Source organism: Leptodactylus fuscus, chromosome 1 (assembly GCF_031893055.1).
Source record: "Leptodactylus fuscus isolate aLepFus1 chromosome 1, aLepFus1.hap2, whole genome shotgun sequence".
NCBI classification, from domain to species: domain Eukaryota; kingdom Metazoa; phylum Chordata; class Amphibia; order Anura; family Leptodactylidae; genus Leptodactylus; species Leptodactylus fuscus.
Window position 1 is genome coordinate 26,909,735 of NC_134265.1, and position 17,663 is coordinate 26,927,397.

The window sequence follows — 17,663 nt, forward strand, 5'->3', positions numbered from 1 at the left end:
CTAGAGACTGTAATGGCGACCACATATAGCCGGGATCTGTCATGATCTATGGATCAGGCTAAGGGAGATTAAGACGGGAATCTATGGTGAAACTGGTGTTAGACTGTCAGTTCTGCTGCCTAGACTAGTACGGCATTAGGTCAGGACGATCCTCTTACCTGGAATCTCCGCTGTGATTGTCTTACTGCTCCCTGAGACCTCTTCGTCCTCGTCCGATGAGCTTGTGCTCGAGTCGCAGGTAAGGTCGCTGTCGCTGGTACTACTGTCCTGTAGTAAGTTATACTTCTTCCGAGCAGCCGCTTCTCTCTTCTGCCTCAAGAGTCGGATTCGCTCTTTGTGCTTTTGGCTTCGGTGACCTTTGATCTTGGTGACTCGACCATTTTGCTTATCACTAGACTGGCGGTTTTTCTTGGCAGCCATGGTGGAAGTTTCGCTTTCTGACCGGGATCTCCGGGACTTTCGAGCCACGGTGGCGCCTTGGCTGGTAGGGTCGCAGCCTTCGCTTATTGCTTCGGGACGTCGCGTCTCGTTTTCTTCTGCGGAAGACAATGTGTCGGAGTCGGCCAGGTGCCCGCTGGAAGAAGGAGAAAGCATGCAGTGGTTAGAAGAATCGCTCTCGTACACCCGGCCGGTAGTCGGTTTGTCGCTTTCAGTAGATGCTAGCTGAGACTCCGAGGAGTCTCTTCTCAGTTCCATCAGTAAGCAAGGCATTGAAGCAAGTCCGGAAGAGTCTGCAACATCTTCGCCGCCATCTTTTAGAGAAGGAGGCTGCAGATCCAGAGCTCCTTCTTCAGCCTGAGAGTCCGCTTTCTCCTGGGAGACGTGAGGAGGCACTTCAGATTCTAGAAGTTGTTCATCCTTGCCGACTGCCTCCATCTTCATGACAAATACACAAGTGTGTAAACTTTTCAAAGCATGGAGTAGGAGCTGGAAGACGTATTGTCAGGCTGATAACTCTGGCATACACTAGAAACAAGGGGAAAAAAAAAAAAAAGATGCTGTGAAATATATCAGAGGAAAGCTACACTAAAGTGGTTTTTGATTTAGAAAAGCCATTGTAATAGATTAAAGGGATCCTATCATTTAAACTTATTTCTTCTGCCTATCACGTAGGAATAGCCTTAAGAAAGGCTATTCTTCTCCTACCTTTAGATGTCTTCTCCGCGCCGCCGTTCGGTTAATATCCCGTTTTGTGCCGGTATGCAAATCAGTTCTCTCGTAGCACTGGGGGCGTCCCCAATGCTGCAAGAGAACTCTCCAGCGCCGCCTCCATCTTCTTCAGGAATGGGTCCTCTTCCGGTGGTGGCTTCTAACTTGTAGCCCTCGGGCAAAGCAGACTGCGCATGCCCGCCGGCCACAAGAATGGCCGCTTATACAGTAAGCAACTATTTTCTTGTGGCCTGTGGGCATGCGCAGTCGGCTCTGCCTGAGGCCTAGAAGTTTGACCTCAGCGCTGGAAGAAGACATGAAGAGAGGCCGTTCCTGAAGATGATGAAGACGGCGCTGGAGAGTACTCTCGCAGCATTGGGGACACCTCCAGTGTGTTTGAGCGCAGGGGACCGCCTCCAGTGCTGCGAGAGAACTCATTTGCATACCGAAGAATACCAGGATTTCTACCGAACGGTGGCGCAGAGAAGACAGCTAAAAGAGAAGAATAGCCTTTCTTAAGGTTATTCCTACATGTGATTGAGAAAAAACAAAATAAAAAAAGTGATTTTATTGATGGAATCCCTTTAAAGAAATTCAAGGTTAACATATCCTGCATTACACAAGCAATCCATTGATTTGAACAGACACAGTGTAATACTTTATTTTCCCTGTGGTGGCGCTGCTGTCAGGTTACCACATAGATAATGGCCGATCGCTGGATGTGGGGCCCTTCTAGCTATCCACAGGTGCTTCTCTTTGGCAGTCCTATAGAGATGAATGGAGCAATAGCAAGCATCTGCGACCATCGTACCACTCAAGGGGTTATGCTAGGAAACTGTATATCCCTTACACATAGGACAGAGGATAAACTGATGATCAGTGGGGTCACCCTGCTCAGACCCAACCATCCCCAGAATTTTTACTGCGGCAATGTAAGCAAGATGGACTCCCTGGAGAGAAGCTACAGCACCAATGAACGGAGTGGGGGGCTGTCAATGTCTACTATGGGTATATTCTCAATGGGAATAAAACTCGCCCCCCACGCCGTCCATTCTTAGTGGTGTGACCGCTGCCTCTAAAAACTTGCATTACATGAAAATCATGTTACATTAAAGCATCCCATTCACTGACAGCAAGCAGATCTCAATGAGGAGGTGTACAAATAGACAGAGGTATTCCATATCCATGGGATAAAGGGGGTCTCGCTGATCAGTGGGGGGCAATCACAAGAACTGGGGGGGCTTTACAGCACTTCTCCATTCAAAGTACCCCAGTTTTGTGATAGCATTAGAACCCCACTGCATAGCAAATGACCCTGCATCTTTAGGACCCCCCATCCAGTATACCCCTTTAAAAGCTCCAAATATTAAAGGGGTCATCTGGTTATACCCAAACACAGTGCAACTGCTTCAGCTCTGAGTATTCACAATAAAACTTTCCCTTAGTAACAGCCTAGTTAGATGATTGCTAAGATGAATATTACAGTCTGTTTTATAACAAAAAGGAAGTTAGATAGGTTAATAAAGTAGATTACAAAAACTGTCACTAAACAACCCTGACAATGGCAAAAAAATAATTAAAAGTCGCATTTTAAGGATACCCACCCACGCCATGTCATATGGGATAAGTGTAGCCATCAGGACCAGGCGTACCTTCTAATATGGCCATCAGTGGGCCAACACCGGCCTCCCATTTTGTCAGCCCCAGCTGATTCCCTCCTTGCATTAAGTTACATCCCTGGCTCTAAAACGATCCCTCAAACACTCTGTGCTGCTGGGGACCCCAATTCTTTAATAGTAACTATGGCTCTCTCCTTTTACTGTCCCTCCCCATGTAGTCCTATCCTCGCACGAGCAGATAGGTACCATTTCTCTCCTGAAATACTCTGTGCCCCTTTCACACACCTACCCATCCTTTAGGAACAACAAACCCCAGACAAGCCGTATAGGAGGCTGAATACCATAATAAAGGAGCCAGGTTTACCTGTGAAGGCCTAGTCAATGCGGTGTTCCTCCTGCAGTATGCGGCTACTCTGCCTGGACACGACAGGTGACCGATGGCTTCTTATGCCCTTATGCTCGGGATCAGGTAAGATATATTGTATAATAGCAGGCGGTGCGGTGACACAGGCTGCGTGCCGCCGGCCCAGTATGTACGCGGCGTCGATTATTAGGCACGTGCTGAGACTAATAGGACCGGGATGAATAACTCCTTAGGGAAATGAGTCACTGGGTGACAGATGTGGGATCTGTTCTCGGTAACAAGGAGAAATGTAGTGACAGGCTGAGACAGGAGGCACAATATGTGCTCACACACCAGGGCAGAACAGGGACCTTATAGAAACAGGGGGCCTCGATTACACAGAAAGGGTATGTTGGGGTTATGGGGGTCCCTAATATAAGAGATCAGAGAGCTGCTGCAAAGGAGACACCTACTACCGAAGACTGCTGGAGTCTGTACTTTCTGGTTCCTAAAGAGCAGCGCTAATGGGACTGACCTGCAACGATCTGCAAATGACCAAAGCTGCTGCAAAATGAATAAAAATCTGGGATCAATGCATTAAAGGGATCCTATCATTGGATCCCCTGTTTTTCCTGACTAACACGTAGGAATAGCCTTAAGAAAGGCTATTCTTCTCCTACCTTTAGATGGCTTCTCCGCGCCGCCGTTCGGTAGAAGTCACGGTTTTCTTCGGTATGCAAATGAGTTCTCTCGCAGCACTGGGGGCGGGCCCAATGCTGCCAGAGAACTCTCAAGCGACGCCTCCATCTTCTTCTGGAACGGCCTCTCCCTGTGTCTTCTTCTGTCCTGGGTTTCAATCTTCTAGGTCTTGCGCATGCCCGGTAAGCAGTAAGCTGGTGTAAGCGGCTATTTTCTTGTGGCCTGGGCATGCACAGACGGCTCTGCCTGAGGCCTAGAAAATTGAAACCCAGGATGGAAGACGACACAGAGAGTCCATTCCAGAAAAAGATGGAGGCGACGCTGGAGATTTTTCTAGCAGCATTGGGGACGCCCCCAGTGCTGCGAGAGAACTCATTTGCATACTGACGAAAATCAGGATTTCAACCAAACGGTAGCGCGGAGAAGACCTCTAAAGGTAGAAGAATAGTCTTTCTTAAGGCTATTCCCACGTGTTAGCCAGAAAAAAAAGGGATCCAATGATCGGATCCTTTTAAAGGGGTTCTCCAGGCTTAATAACTGAAGGCCTGGGCTTAAAAAAGGTCATCAGGTAGTCAGGGGAGCGACACCTGGGACTCCCACCGATCAGCTGTTTGAAGAGACCACAGCCTTCACATGAGCGCAGCAGCTTCTTCACTACTTACCGAGCACATCAGATGGGTTTGGCCCAACAGCAAAGCCCATTTCATGTGAATAGGACTGAGCTGCAGACAGGCCACGGGCTCGACATTGTGACGTCACGTGTCCCGCTCTGAGAGCAATGCTGCAGCTTTAAACAGCCGACCAGTAGGGATCAAAGTGTTGGACCCCGAGGATAAGTCATCAATTGATAATACTGGAAAACCCCTTTCATTTCATCCTTTATCCACTTCTGGTCGGTGGAGGTCCGACTGCTGGGACCCCCACGGATCGCAACGTCTGAAGATAGATCATGAATAAAGTCGTCCCTTTTAACATTGACAATCAATGCCAGAGAGTGGGGGTCCGACTCCGATCAGCTCCTTGTATGCATTGCTGCACTATTGAGCTAACACTAGACGAGCAAACGCTGGCTTGTGGCCATAAATGGTACTGCAGCAAGTCTGCGACACCACAGGGAGCGGGGACCCTCCCACTGTCTGATATTGATAGGTCATTGTAAACCCCAAAATTTGTCAGTGTTTTGATAAAACTGCATAGAGAGAGTAGCGCAAACTTATCCGGGTCATGGATGGTCACTCTGTGCGGTGAAATCCAAGTGTCTATGAAGCAGCCCCTTCACGTGTAGTGTCCAGGGGGTCCCTGGAGATGTCAAAGATGGCTTTGTTGCTCAGTGGGACCATAAGGGAGCAGCCTGAGGACGTCGAGCTATGTACATTGAGAACATGCCCACCACTTTTGCCGCAAAGTATACTAAAGCACTGTATATAAGCATCTTGCTGAGGAACCTCCAGCATGGGGCGCCCTCTTAAACCAGGCCACAATAGGCAGCACAGACCCCTACACCTCGGATACTTTTCCCTATTAGGTCAAGTTCACATGTAGCCTACTTGGTGTGGATTTCGGCTCAGAATTCCTGCTGAAATCCGAGATCAATCCACCTCCTGTGTAAGTGAACAGGGTCTCCCACAGCCCCATCCACCGAGTCTCCAGTGGAGTCATATGCGTGCCAAGGGTAACTGGTGTGGCCTTGTCCAGCACTGAAGGGGTTTCAAGGTGTTAATGGAAGTGACCTAAATACTAGATAGGCCACCAACATCAGATCAGATGGGGTATGACCCCTCCCCTAACACCACCACCAATCAGGTGATTATAGGGACAGGGTCACATTCTGTAGCGGCCGTGTGGGGTACTGCAGATATGTCCCATTCAAGTGAATGGAGCCAAGTGTAGTGACATGACCCCACACTGAGCCAAGTGCATTGCTGTAAGTGCCTACAATAATCCTGAGAACGGTATCAGTGGCCTATTAGGGCTAGTTCACATGGGGGCAAGGAGGCGGATTTTGACAGCGGATTTCACTTCAAAATCCGCCTCCATACAATGGTGGTCTATGGAGACCACTAGCGAGCTTTTTTCCGCTAACGGCATGATGCCAATAGCGGAAAAAAGTAGTGAGTTGCCCTTTCTTCAGGCGGATTCCGCAGCTTCCACCTGGCAGCAGCAACTTCCGGAGTCGGCCCATTCATTTGAACCTACTCCAGAGGGGGAAGCCGCGACCGCGATGGTCATGGCAGGCGGGTTTTGACCTGAGAGTGATGCGACTCCCCATGTCATTCTCGGTGCCAAAATCCATTCCACTGCCCCACGTGTGAACAAGCCCCAAGTATGCCACTTACCTGGGGAAGAGGGGGAACCCAGATAGCAAGCCAAAATAAAATAATCCTCAGCAGCGTTTGCTCCCCCATTCTAGCGGCCGTTCCCAATCCTTGGCACTAGTCTCTGATTCTGGTGGTCCAGCGATGATGCCGATCTACACCCAAATAGCATCTAGAACCAATCCCTCCGCCCCAGAGGTTACGCGTGGACATTAGGAACGTCACCGCTGCAGTTTCCAGATTACTGCAGGTGACCGCTAGGACAGCAAAGTGAAGGACAGGCAAGATCCCTCACCAAATTTGCTCACCAAGGCCAAGTCAGGACTGGGACTGGAACTGTAGATATATATATATATATATATATATATGAGCACACACGTAGTACAATAGTGGAAAGTGCAGTGTATGGGGCCCCCCTGGCACCGTTCCCGATAATCCTACACCCGGGGTTGTATTCGGAGCAGGTCCACGGGTACAAGCAGCAGTGCCCTCCTCTCCTGGCAGCCGTGACTACAAGATACTGCATTAATGCCTGGTGGGAATGCGAGAAGAGACCTAAGGTTACAGCGCTGGGTTTCATGAAATAAATACACTGGAGATACAGGAACTTCACAGCCAAAGGGACATTAAAGCTCCCTGGCCGAGGAGCCGCGCTCGGAGTATTTCCTTTATAAAACATTAAACGGGCAGATTTTCATGGCAGTTGACGCTCGGAGCGAGGCGGCCGCGGCTCAATTAGCTAATCTGCTTGGTTTCCTATTTTGAGATGTGATAGCTCCTGATGCATGTGATGTTAAGCTGAGGCCAAAATGTCTACAAATGTGGTAAATGCTATTTAAAGCTGTATTATAGCGGCAAGTGTCAGAGCGGCTTCCCGACAGAGATGTCAACCTCACAGGGGGAAGCCAGAAGCGCTTGGTACAAGAAAGCGATGTATGTATAGGATGGGATTCCCCGGCACAACCCAGACAGACATGAAGAAATAACAGGAGATCGCAGGCACCACTAGGGGGCGATCCATAGGCAGGCATGGTATGTTTATAGGGTGTGGGAAGCTATAAAGTCATGACCCCGGGGAGAAACCCAGAGCCATACCGATGGATCCCCGTCTATCTAAGATGGAAGGGTAAGCCGTACTTTAAGGGACCCTTGAGCGCTGGTCCTAGAGGTCGGACACGCACCCCCATGTGATCCCACACCCTGCCGACATGACAAGTCCTAGATATCAGAGATGAGGAACTTGTACCCATGTGGGGAACGGAATACCAGACCCAGCAATGGAGAGTCACCGACCACCACATCCAAGTGTAGAGGGGAAAAGAACATGGAGGGGAGTCTCAGTAAAAGCAAGAATCAGCGACTGCCTCCTCATAGATGGGGGTCCTAGAGTTGGGACCTACGTCTGTCAGCAGGTCTTGGGAATACAATATACAATTCTTAGGGGCTACTTGTTTAAGTAACAGATCCCGTCTGAAGATGTCACCCAGCAACACATGATATGAACCAACCTTACTAATAAAATCCCCCAGTACTAGGACCGATCCCCAATAACCCAGACATCAGAGCTGGACACAATCCTACAGACATGTCCGTCTCTTCTAAAAAAAACAACCCAAATGTTTGGTCCCTCCATTTTTATGATGGGCTGTCTAATGAAGATCCTCTTTTTCACATTAAAGAGCCCCAAATGGGTTCCTTTGATCAGGCAAGTCTATTCATGTATTTCATTGCAGTTTCCATACTATTGCATTAGAAGACACCCGGTTAGAGCCCTGCCAGGACCTTCCTCCAGACACTCAGGTAGAGCCCTGCCAGGACCTTCCTCCAGACACCCAGGCAGAGCCCTGCCAGGACCTTCCTCCAGACACTCAGGCAGAGCCCTGCCAGGACCTTCCTCCAGACACTCAGGCAGAGCCCTGCCAGGACCTTCCTCCAGACACCCAGGTAGAGCCCTGCCAGGACCTTCCTCCAGACACCCAGGTAGAGCCCTGCCAGGACCTTCCTCCAGACACCCAGGTAGAGCCCTGCCAGGACCTTCCTCCAGACACCCAGGTAGAGCCCTGCCAGGACCTTCCTCCAGACACCCAGGTAGAGCCCTGCCAGGACCTTCCTCCAGACACCCAGGTAGAGCCCTGCCAGGACCTTCCTCCAGACACCCAGGTAGAGCCCTGCCAGGACCTTCCTCCAGACACCCAGGTAGAGCCCTGCCAGGACCTTCCTCCAGACACCCAGGTAGAGCCCTGCCAGGACCTTCCTCCAGACACCCAGGTAGAGCCCTGCCAGGACCTTCCTCCAGACACCCAGGTAGAGCCCTGCCAGGACCTTCCTCCAGACACCCAGGTAGAGCCCTGCCAGGACCTTCCTCCAGACACCCAGGTAGAGCCCTGCCAGGACCTTCCTCCAGACACCCAGGTAGAGCCCTGCCAGGACCTTCCTCCAGACACCCAGGTAGAGCCCTGCCAGGACCTTCCTCCAGACACCCAGGTAGAGCCCTGCCAGGACCTTCCTCCAGACACCCAGGTAGAGCCCTGCCAGGACCTTCCTCCAGACACCCAGGTAGAGCCCTGCCAGGACCTTCCTCCAGACACCCAGGTAGAGCCCTGCCAGGACCTTCCTCCAGACACCCAGGTAGAGCCCTGCCAGGACCTTCCTCCAGACACCCAGGCAGAGCCCTGCCAGGACCTTCCTCCAGACACCCAGGTAGAGCCCTGCCAGGACCATCCTCCAGACACCCAGGTAGAGCCCTGCCAGGACCCTCCTCCAGACACTCAGGTAGAGCCCTGCCAGGACCTTCCTCCAGACACCCAGGTAGAGCCCTGCCAGGACCTTCCTCCAGACACCCAGGCAGAGCCCTGCCAGGACCTTCCTCCAGATACCTAAGTAGAGCCCTGCCAGGACCTTCCTCCTCAATGACAGCACCAAGATGTACAGATACACGGCCGGTCTCATGCAAAGTATCTAAATGAAAGCAGAAGTCCGATGATGGGAAACCTCTCTAGGGTTAAAAAGTCAACCTAAAGGAAAATAAACCCTAATAGAAGGATCCAGGAGCTACTCCCCAATTTAAAGGAGCAGGGCTAGGAGCTAAGGGTCTGACCGTCTGGTTATGAAAGGTGGATCCAATGTCCCTTTTCACTATGGACTGACGGTCGCACATGCTCATTGCCACTCTAAGGAATTGAGCCGCCATTGAAATGGGAAAGGGGACAAAGAACCCCATATTTGTGACGGGTGAACCTTCCAAATAGTGACCTGCCGCCAGGAGGTGATAAGTTATCATGGGACAAACTGAAATTATTATTAATTACCACTAAATATTGCCTTCATACAGATCTCTGCTCTTATAGCGACCACCAAACTTATATGATATGCAAGTGGGCTTTTCACAAAAAACAAAACAAAAAACACTAAACAGAACCTCTAGCGCCACCTGTTGGAACGTATCAATCCTAAGCCTTGGAGGACTTACATATGGAGGTCTTGTCCTCAGGATAGGTCAGCTATATGGGATCAGTGAGAAACTTGGGACCTGTTGCTTGTAGAGACCTCATGTTTGGGGGAGAGTTATTGTCTTTCAATGAAGACCAAGCACAGCACCGCACCTTGACTAGTGGCTGTGTTTGGTATTGCAGCTAGGCCCAATCGCTTGAAAGTGACTGACAAGTGTGATGTCATCGGCACATGACAGCGGATTGGATATGGTCACTGGTGTTGGACCCCGACAGATCCCATACTGATGACCTATGCTTACAATAGTCCTGAAAAATCCCTTGAATCCTTATAAGGTAAGCGTCTACGAATATATCGTAACCGGCAATATAGCCCCAAGCTTGCTGTCAGTGACAAGGGACATTAAATAGCCCATTATTATGAATCCTCCTATTATACGAATATCACACATGGCACAGGATACAGTCACTTCTATGGAACTATAATCATATCCTGTGCTGTGGCTGATACCAGAGAGTAATAGCCTGTATCCACCTGTCTATAGACATCCTGTGCTGTGGCTGATACCAGAGAGTAATAGCCTGTATCCACCTGTCTATAGACATCCTGTGCTGTGGCTGATACCAGAGAGTAATAGCCTGTATCCACCTATCTATAGATATCCTGTGCTGTGGCTGATACCAGAGAGTAATAGCCTGTATCCACCTGTCTATAGACATCCTGTGCTGTGGCTGATACCAGGGAGTAATAGTCTGTATCCACCTGTCTATATATATCCTGTGCTGGGGCTGATACCAGGGAGTAATAGCCTGTATCCAGCTGTCTATAGACATCCTGTGCTGTGGCTGATACCAGGGAGTAATAGCCTGTATCCAGCTGTCTATAGACATCCTGTGCTGTGCTGATACCAGGGAGTAATAGCCTGTATCCACCTGTCTGTAGACATCCTGTGCTGTGGCTGATACCAGGGAGTAATAGCCTGTATCCAGCTGTCTATAGACATCCTGTGCTGTGGCTGATACCAGGGAGTAATAGCCTGTATCCAGCTGTCTATAGACATCCTGTGCTGTGCTGATACCAGGGAGTAATAGCCTGTATCCACCTGTCTATAGACATCCTGTGCTGTGGCTGATACCAGGGAGTAATAGCCTGTATCCACCTGTCTATAGACATCCTGTGCTGTGGCTGATACCAGGGAGTAATAGCCTGTATCCACCTGTCTATAGATATCCTGTGCTGGGGCTGATACCAGGGAGTAATAGTCTGTATCCACCTGTCTGTAGACATCCTGTGCTGTGGCTGATACCAGAGAGTAATAGTCTGTATCCACCTGTCTATATATATCCTGTGCTGGGGCTGATACCAGGGAGTAATAGTCTGTATCCACCTGTCTATATATATCCTGTGCTGGGGCTGATACCAGGGAGTAATAGTCTGTATCCACCTGTCTGTAGACATCCTGTGCTGTGGCTGATACCAGAGAGTAATAGTCTGTATCCACCTGTCTATAGACATCCTGTGCTGTGGCTGATACCAGGGAGTAATAGCCTGTATCCACCTGTCTATAGACATCCTGTGCTGTGGCTGATACCAGGGAGTAATAGCCTGTATCCACCTGTCTATAGACATCCTGTGCTGTGCTGATACCAGGGAGTAATAGTCTGTATCCACCTGTCTATAGACATCCTGTGCTGTGGCTGATACCAGGGAGTAATAGTCTGTATCCACCTGTCTATATATATCCTGTGCTGGGGCTGATACCAGGGAGTAATAGCCTGTATCCACCTGTCTATATATATCCTGTGCTGGGGCTGATACCAGGGAGTAATAGTCTGTATCCACCTGTCTATAGACATCCTGTGCTGTGGCTGACACCAGGGAGTAATAGCCTGTATCCACCTGTCTATAGACATCCTGTGCTGTGGCTGATACCAGAGAGTAATAGCCTGTATCCACCTGTCTATAGACATCCTGTGCTGTGGCTGATACCAGGGAGTAATAGTCTGTATCCACCTGTCTGTAGACATCCTGTGCTGTGGCTGATACCAGAGAGTAATAGTCTGTATCCACCTGTCTATAGACATCCTGTGCTGTGGCTGATACCAGGGAGTAATAGCCTGTATCCACCTGTCTATAGACATCCTGTGCTGTGGCTGATACCAGGGAGTAATAGCCTGTATCCACCTGTCTATAGATATCCTGTGCTGGGGCTGATACCAGGGAGTAATAGTCTGTATCCACCTGTCTATATATATCCTGTGCTGTGGCTGATACCAGGGAGTAATAGTCTGTATCCACCTGTCTGTAGACATCCTGTGCTGTGGCTGATACCAGAGAGTAATAGTCTGTATCCACCTGTCTATATATATCCTGTGCTGGGGCTGATACCAGGGAGTAATAGTCTGTATCCACCTGTCTATATATATCCTGTGCTGGGGCTGATACCAGGGAGTAATAGTCTGTATCCACCTGTCTGTAGACATCCTGTGCTGTGGCTGATACCAGAGAGTAATAGTCTGTATCCACCTGTCTATAGACATCCTGTGCTGTGGCTGATACCAGGGAGTAATAGCCTGTATCCACCTGTCTATAGACATCCTGTGCTGTGGCTGATACCAGGGAGTAATAGCCTGTATCCACCTGTCTATAGACATCCTGTGCTGTGCTGATACCAGGGAGTAATAGTCTGTATCCACCTGTCTATAGACATCCTGTGCTGTGGCTGATACCAGGGAGTAATAGTCTGTATCCACCTGTCTATATATATCCTGTGCTGGGGCTGATACCAGGGAGTAATAGCCTGTATCCAGCTGTCTATAGACATCCTGTGCTGTGGCTGATACCAGGGAGTAATAGTCTGTATCCACCTGTCTATAGACATCCTGTGCTGGGGCTGATACCAGGGAGTAATAGTCTGTATCCACCTGTCTATATATATCCTGTGCTGGGGCTGATACCAGGGAGTAATAGTCTGTATCCACCTGTCTGTAGACATCCTGTGCTGTGGCTGATACCAGAGAGTAATAGTCTGTATCCACCTGTCTATAGACATCCTGTGCTGTGGCTGATACCAGGGAGTAATAGCCTGTATCCACCTGTCTATAGACATCCTGTGCTGTGCTGATACCAGGGAGTAATAGTCTGTATCCACCTGTCTATAGACATCCTGTGCTGTGGCTGATACCAGGGAGTAATAGTCTGTATCCACCTGTCTATATATATCCTGTGCTGGGGCTGATACCAGGGAGTAATAGCCTGTATCCAGCTGTCTATAGACATCCTGTGCTGTGGCTGATACCAGGGAGTAATAGCCTGTATCCACCTGTCTATAGACATCCTGTGCTGTGGCTGATACCAGGGAGTAATAGCCTGTATCCACCTGTCTATAGACATCCTGTGCTGTGCTGATACCAGGGAGTAATAGCCTGTATCCACCTGTCTATAGACATCCTGTGCTGTGCTGATACCAGGGAGTAATAGTCTGTATCCACCTGTCTATAGACATCCTGTGCTGATACCAGGGAGTAATAGCCTGTATCCACCTGTCTATAGACATTCTGTGCTGTGGCTGATACCAGGGGGTAATAGCCTGTATCCACCTGTCTATAGATATCCTGTGCTGGGGCTGATACCAGGGAGTAATAGTCTGTATCCACCTGTCTATATATATCCTGTGCTGGGGCTGATACCAGGGAGTAATAGTCTGTATCCACCTGTCTATATATATCCTGTGCTGGGGCTGATACCAGGGAGTAATAGTCTGTATCCACCTGTCTATAGACATCCTGTGCTGTGGCTGATACCAGGGAGTAATAGCCTGTATCCACCTGTCTATAGACATCCTGTGCTGTGGCTGATACCAGAGAGTAATAGTCTGTATCCACCTGTCTGTAGACATCCTGTGCTGTGGCTGATACCAGAGAGTAATAGTCTGTATCCACCTGTCTATAGACATCCTGTGCTGTGGCTGATACCAGGGAGTAATAGCCTGTATCCACCTGTCTATAGACATCCTGTGCTGTGGCTGATACCAGGGAGTAATAGCCTGTATCCACCTGTCTATAGATATCCTGTGCTGGGGCTGATACCAGGGAGTAATAGTCTGTATCCACCTGTCTATATATATCCTGTGCTGGGGCTGATACCAGGGAGTAATAGTCTGTATCCACCTGTCTGTAGACATCCTGTGCTGTGGCTGATACCAGAGAGTAATAGTCTGTATCCACCTGTCTATAGACATCCTGTGCTGTGGCTGATACCAGGGAGTAATACCCTGTATCCACCTGTCTATAGACATCCTGTGCTGTGGCTGATACCAGGGAGTAATAGCCTGTATCCACCTGTCTATAGACATCCTGTGCTGTGCTGATACCAGGGAGTAATAGTCTGTATCCACCTGTCTATAGACATCCTGTGCTGTGGCTGATACCAGGGAGTAATAGCCTGTATCCACCTGTCTATAGACATCCTGTGCTGATACCAGGGAGTAATAGCCTGTATCCACCTGTCTGTAGACATCCTGTGCTGTGGCTGATACCAGGGAGTAATAGTCTGTATCCACCTGTCTATATATATCCTGTGCTGGGGCTGATACCAGGGAGTAATAGCCTGTATCCACCTGTCTATAGACATCCTGTGCTGTGGCTGATACCAGGGAGTAATAGCCTGTATCCACCTGTCTATAGACATCCTGTGCTGTGGCTGATACCAGGGAGTAATAGCCTGTATCCACCTGTCTATAGACATCCTGTGCTGTGGCTGATACCAGGGAGTAATAGCCTGTATCCACCTGTCTGTAGACATCCTGTGCTGTGGCTGATACCAGGGAGTAATAGTCTGTATCCACCTGTCTGTAGACATCCTGTGCTGTGGCTGATACCAGGGAGTAATAGTCTGTATCCACCTGTCTATAGACATCCTGTGCTGTGGCTGATACCAGGGAGTAATAGCCTGTATCCACCTGTCTATAGACATCCTGTGCTGATACCAGGGAGTAATAGCCTGTATCCACCTGTCTGTAGACATCCTGTGCTGTGGCTGATACCAGGGAGTAATAGTCTGTATCCACCTGTCTATATATATCCTGTGCTGGGGCTGATACCAGGGAGTAATAGCCTGTATCCACCTGTCTATAGACATCCTGTGCTGGGGCTGATACCAGGGAGTAATAGTCTGTATCCACCTGTCTATAGACATCCTGTGCTGTGGCTGATACCAGGGGGTAATAGCCTGTATCCACCTGTCTATAGACATCCTGTGCTGTGGCTGATACCAGGGAGTAATAGCCTGTATCCACCTGTCTATAGACATCCTGTGCTGTGGCTGATACCAGGGAGTAATAGCCTGTATCCACCTGTCTATAGACATCCTGTGCTGTGGCTGATACCAGGGAGTAATAGCCTGTATCCACCTGTCTATAGACATCCTGTGCTGTGCTGATACCAGGGAGTAATAGTCTGTATCCACCTGTCTATAGATATCCTGTGCTGGGGCTGATACCAGGGGGTAATAGTCTGTATCCACCTGTCTATAGATATCCTGTGCTGGGGCTGATACCAGGGAGTAATAGTCTGTATCCACCTGTCTATATATATCCTGTGCTGGGGCTGATACCAGGGAGTAATAGTCTGTATCCACCTGTCTATATATATCCTGTGCTGGGGCTGATACCAGGGAGTAATAGTCTGTATCCACCTGTCTGTAGACATCCTGTGCTGTGGCTGATACCAGAGAGTAATAGTCTGTATCCACCTGTCTATAGACATCCTGTGCTGTGGCTGATACCAGGGAGTAATAGCCTGTATCCACCTGTCTATATATATCCTGTGCTGTGGCTGATACCAGGGAGTAATAGTCTGTATCCACCTGTCTGTAGACATCCTGTGCTGTGGCTGATACCAGAGAGTAATAGTCTGTATCCACCTGTCTATAGACATCCTGTGCTGTGGCTGATACCAGGGAGTAATAGCCTGTATCCACCTGTCTATAGACAGCCTGTGCTGTTGCTGATACCAGGGAGTAATAGTCTGTATCCACCTGTCTATAGACATCCTGTGCTGTGCTGATACCAGGGAGTAATAGTCTGTATCCACCTGTCTATATATATCCTGTGCTGTGGCTGATACCAGGGAGTAATAGTCTGTATCCACCTGTCTGTAGACATCCTGTGCTGTGGCTGATACCAGAGAGTAATAGCCTGTATCCACCTGTCTATAGACATCCTGTGGCTGATACCAGGGAGTAATAGCCTGTATCCACCTGTCTATAGACATCCTGTGCTGTGGCTGATACAAGAGAGTAATAGCCTGTATCCACCTGTCTATAGACATCCTGGGGCTGATACCAGGGAGTAATAGCCTGTATCCACCTGTCTATAGACATCCTGGGGCTGATACCAGGGAGTAATAGTCTGTATCCACCTGTCTATAGACATCCTGTGCTGTGGCTGATACCAGGGAGTAATAGCCTGTATCCACCTGTCTATAGACATCCTGTGCTGTGGCTGATACCAGGGAGTAATAGTCTGTATCCACCTGTCTGTAGACCTCCTGTGCTGTGGCTGATACCAGGGAGTAATAGTCTGTATCCACCTGTCTATAGACATCCTGTGCTGGGGCTGATACCAGGGAGTAATAGTCTGTATCCACCTGTCTGTAGACATCCTGTGCTGTGGCTGATACCAGGGAGTAATAGTCTGTATCCACCTGTCTGTAGACATCCTGTGCTGTGGCTGATACCAGGGAGTAATAGCCTGTATCCACCTGTCTGTAGACAGCCTGTGCTGTGGCTGATACCAGGGAGTAATAGCCTGTATCCACCTGTCTATAGACATCCTGTGCTGTGGCTGATACCAGGGAGTAATAGCCTGTATCCACCTGTCTATAGACATCCTGTGCTGTGGCTGATACCAGGGAGTAATAGCCTGTATCCACCTGTCTATAGACATCCTGTGCTGTGGCTGATACCAGGGAGTAATAGCCTGTATCCACCTGTCTATAGACATCCTGTGGCTGATACCAGGGAGTAATAGTCTGTATCCACCTGTCTATAGACATCCTGTGCTGTGCTGATACCAGGGAGTAATAGTCTGTATCCACCTGTCTATAGACATCCTGTGCTGTGGCTGATACCAGAGAGTAATAGTCTGTATCCACCTGTCTATAGACATCCTGTGCTGTGGCTGATACCAGGGAGTAATAGCCTGTATCCACCTGTCTATAGACATCCTGTGGCTGATACCAGGGAGTAATAGTCTGTATCCACCTGTCTATAGACATCCTGTGCTGTGCTGATACCAGGGAGTAATAGTCTGTATCCACCTGTCTATAGACATCCTGTGGCTGATACCAGGGAGTAATAGCCTGTATCCACCTGTCTGTAGACATCCTGTGCTGTGGCTGATACCAGGGAGTAATAGCCTGTATCCACCTGTCTATAGACATCCTGTGGCTGATACCAGGGAGTAATAGCCTGTATCCACCTGTCTATAGACATCCTGTGCTGTGGCTGATACCAGGGAGTAATAGTCTGTATCCACCTGTCTATAGACATCCTGTGCTGTGGCTGATACCAGAGAGTAATACCTGTCATTCAGCGCTCAGCAGATGGAGACCGGGCGGCCATTGGGGTCAGGGCCCGTCCACACACACACAGGCGCGGGCCAGTGACTACAGGACGCGGGCAGAGCCAATCCCAGGCCCGGAGCTGCAGCCCCTCTTACCCCATCCTGTGTCATCCTCCCCCTCAGGCCTTAGCGCGGCCCGCTCTGCCCGAACCACTTACCAGCTCGGGAGTCAGTCAGTGTCCAGGCCCCTCCGTACACCGCCGGCCAGACACATGTCTCCCCCCGCCTCAGCCTCCACCACCGCCGCCGGACACCTAGCTCCGCCAAGATGTCATAGCACTGCCGCTCGATCCGCTCTGCAGTCACTTCCGGTGCAGAGGGGAAGGGCGGGGACAGATGGACACCGACCAATGAAAATAAAGTACTAGGGCGGGGCGGAGGACTCTCCACCACAAAGGGCATTCAGGGACGACTGTCTGCAACTCGATGGTAATAACTGACAAGGAGGACGCGGCGTTTTGACA

At 49.6% G+C, this 17,663-nt stretch overlaps 1 protein-coding gene across 1 annotated transcript in view; it reads right to left on the minus strand.

Annotated features, from left to right (window-relative positions):
- Positions 1-17,512, minus strand: part of ARK2N (arkadia (RNF111) N-terminal like PKA signaling regulator 2N) — a 40,596-nt gene extending 23,084 nt beyond the window's left edge. The window contains exons 1-2 of the mRNA XM_075268091.1: positions 17,358-17,512; positions 159-966 (exon numbers count right to left, since the gene is read on the minus strand). Coding sequence (XP_075124192.1) covers positions 159-882 — 724 coding nt within the window. The 5' untranslated portion in view covers positions 883-966; positions 17,358-17,512. The remainder of the gene's footprint in view (positions 1-158; positions 967-17,357) is intronic.
- Positions 17,513-17,663: the final 151 nt, after the last annotated feature.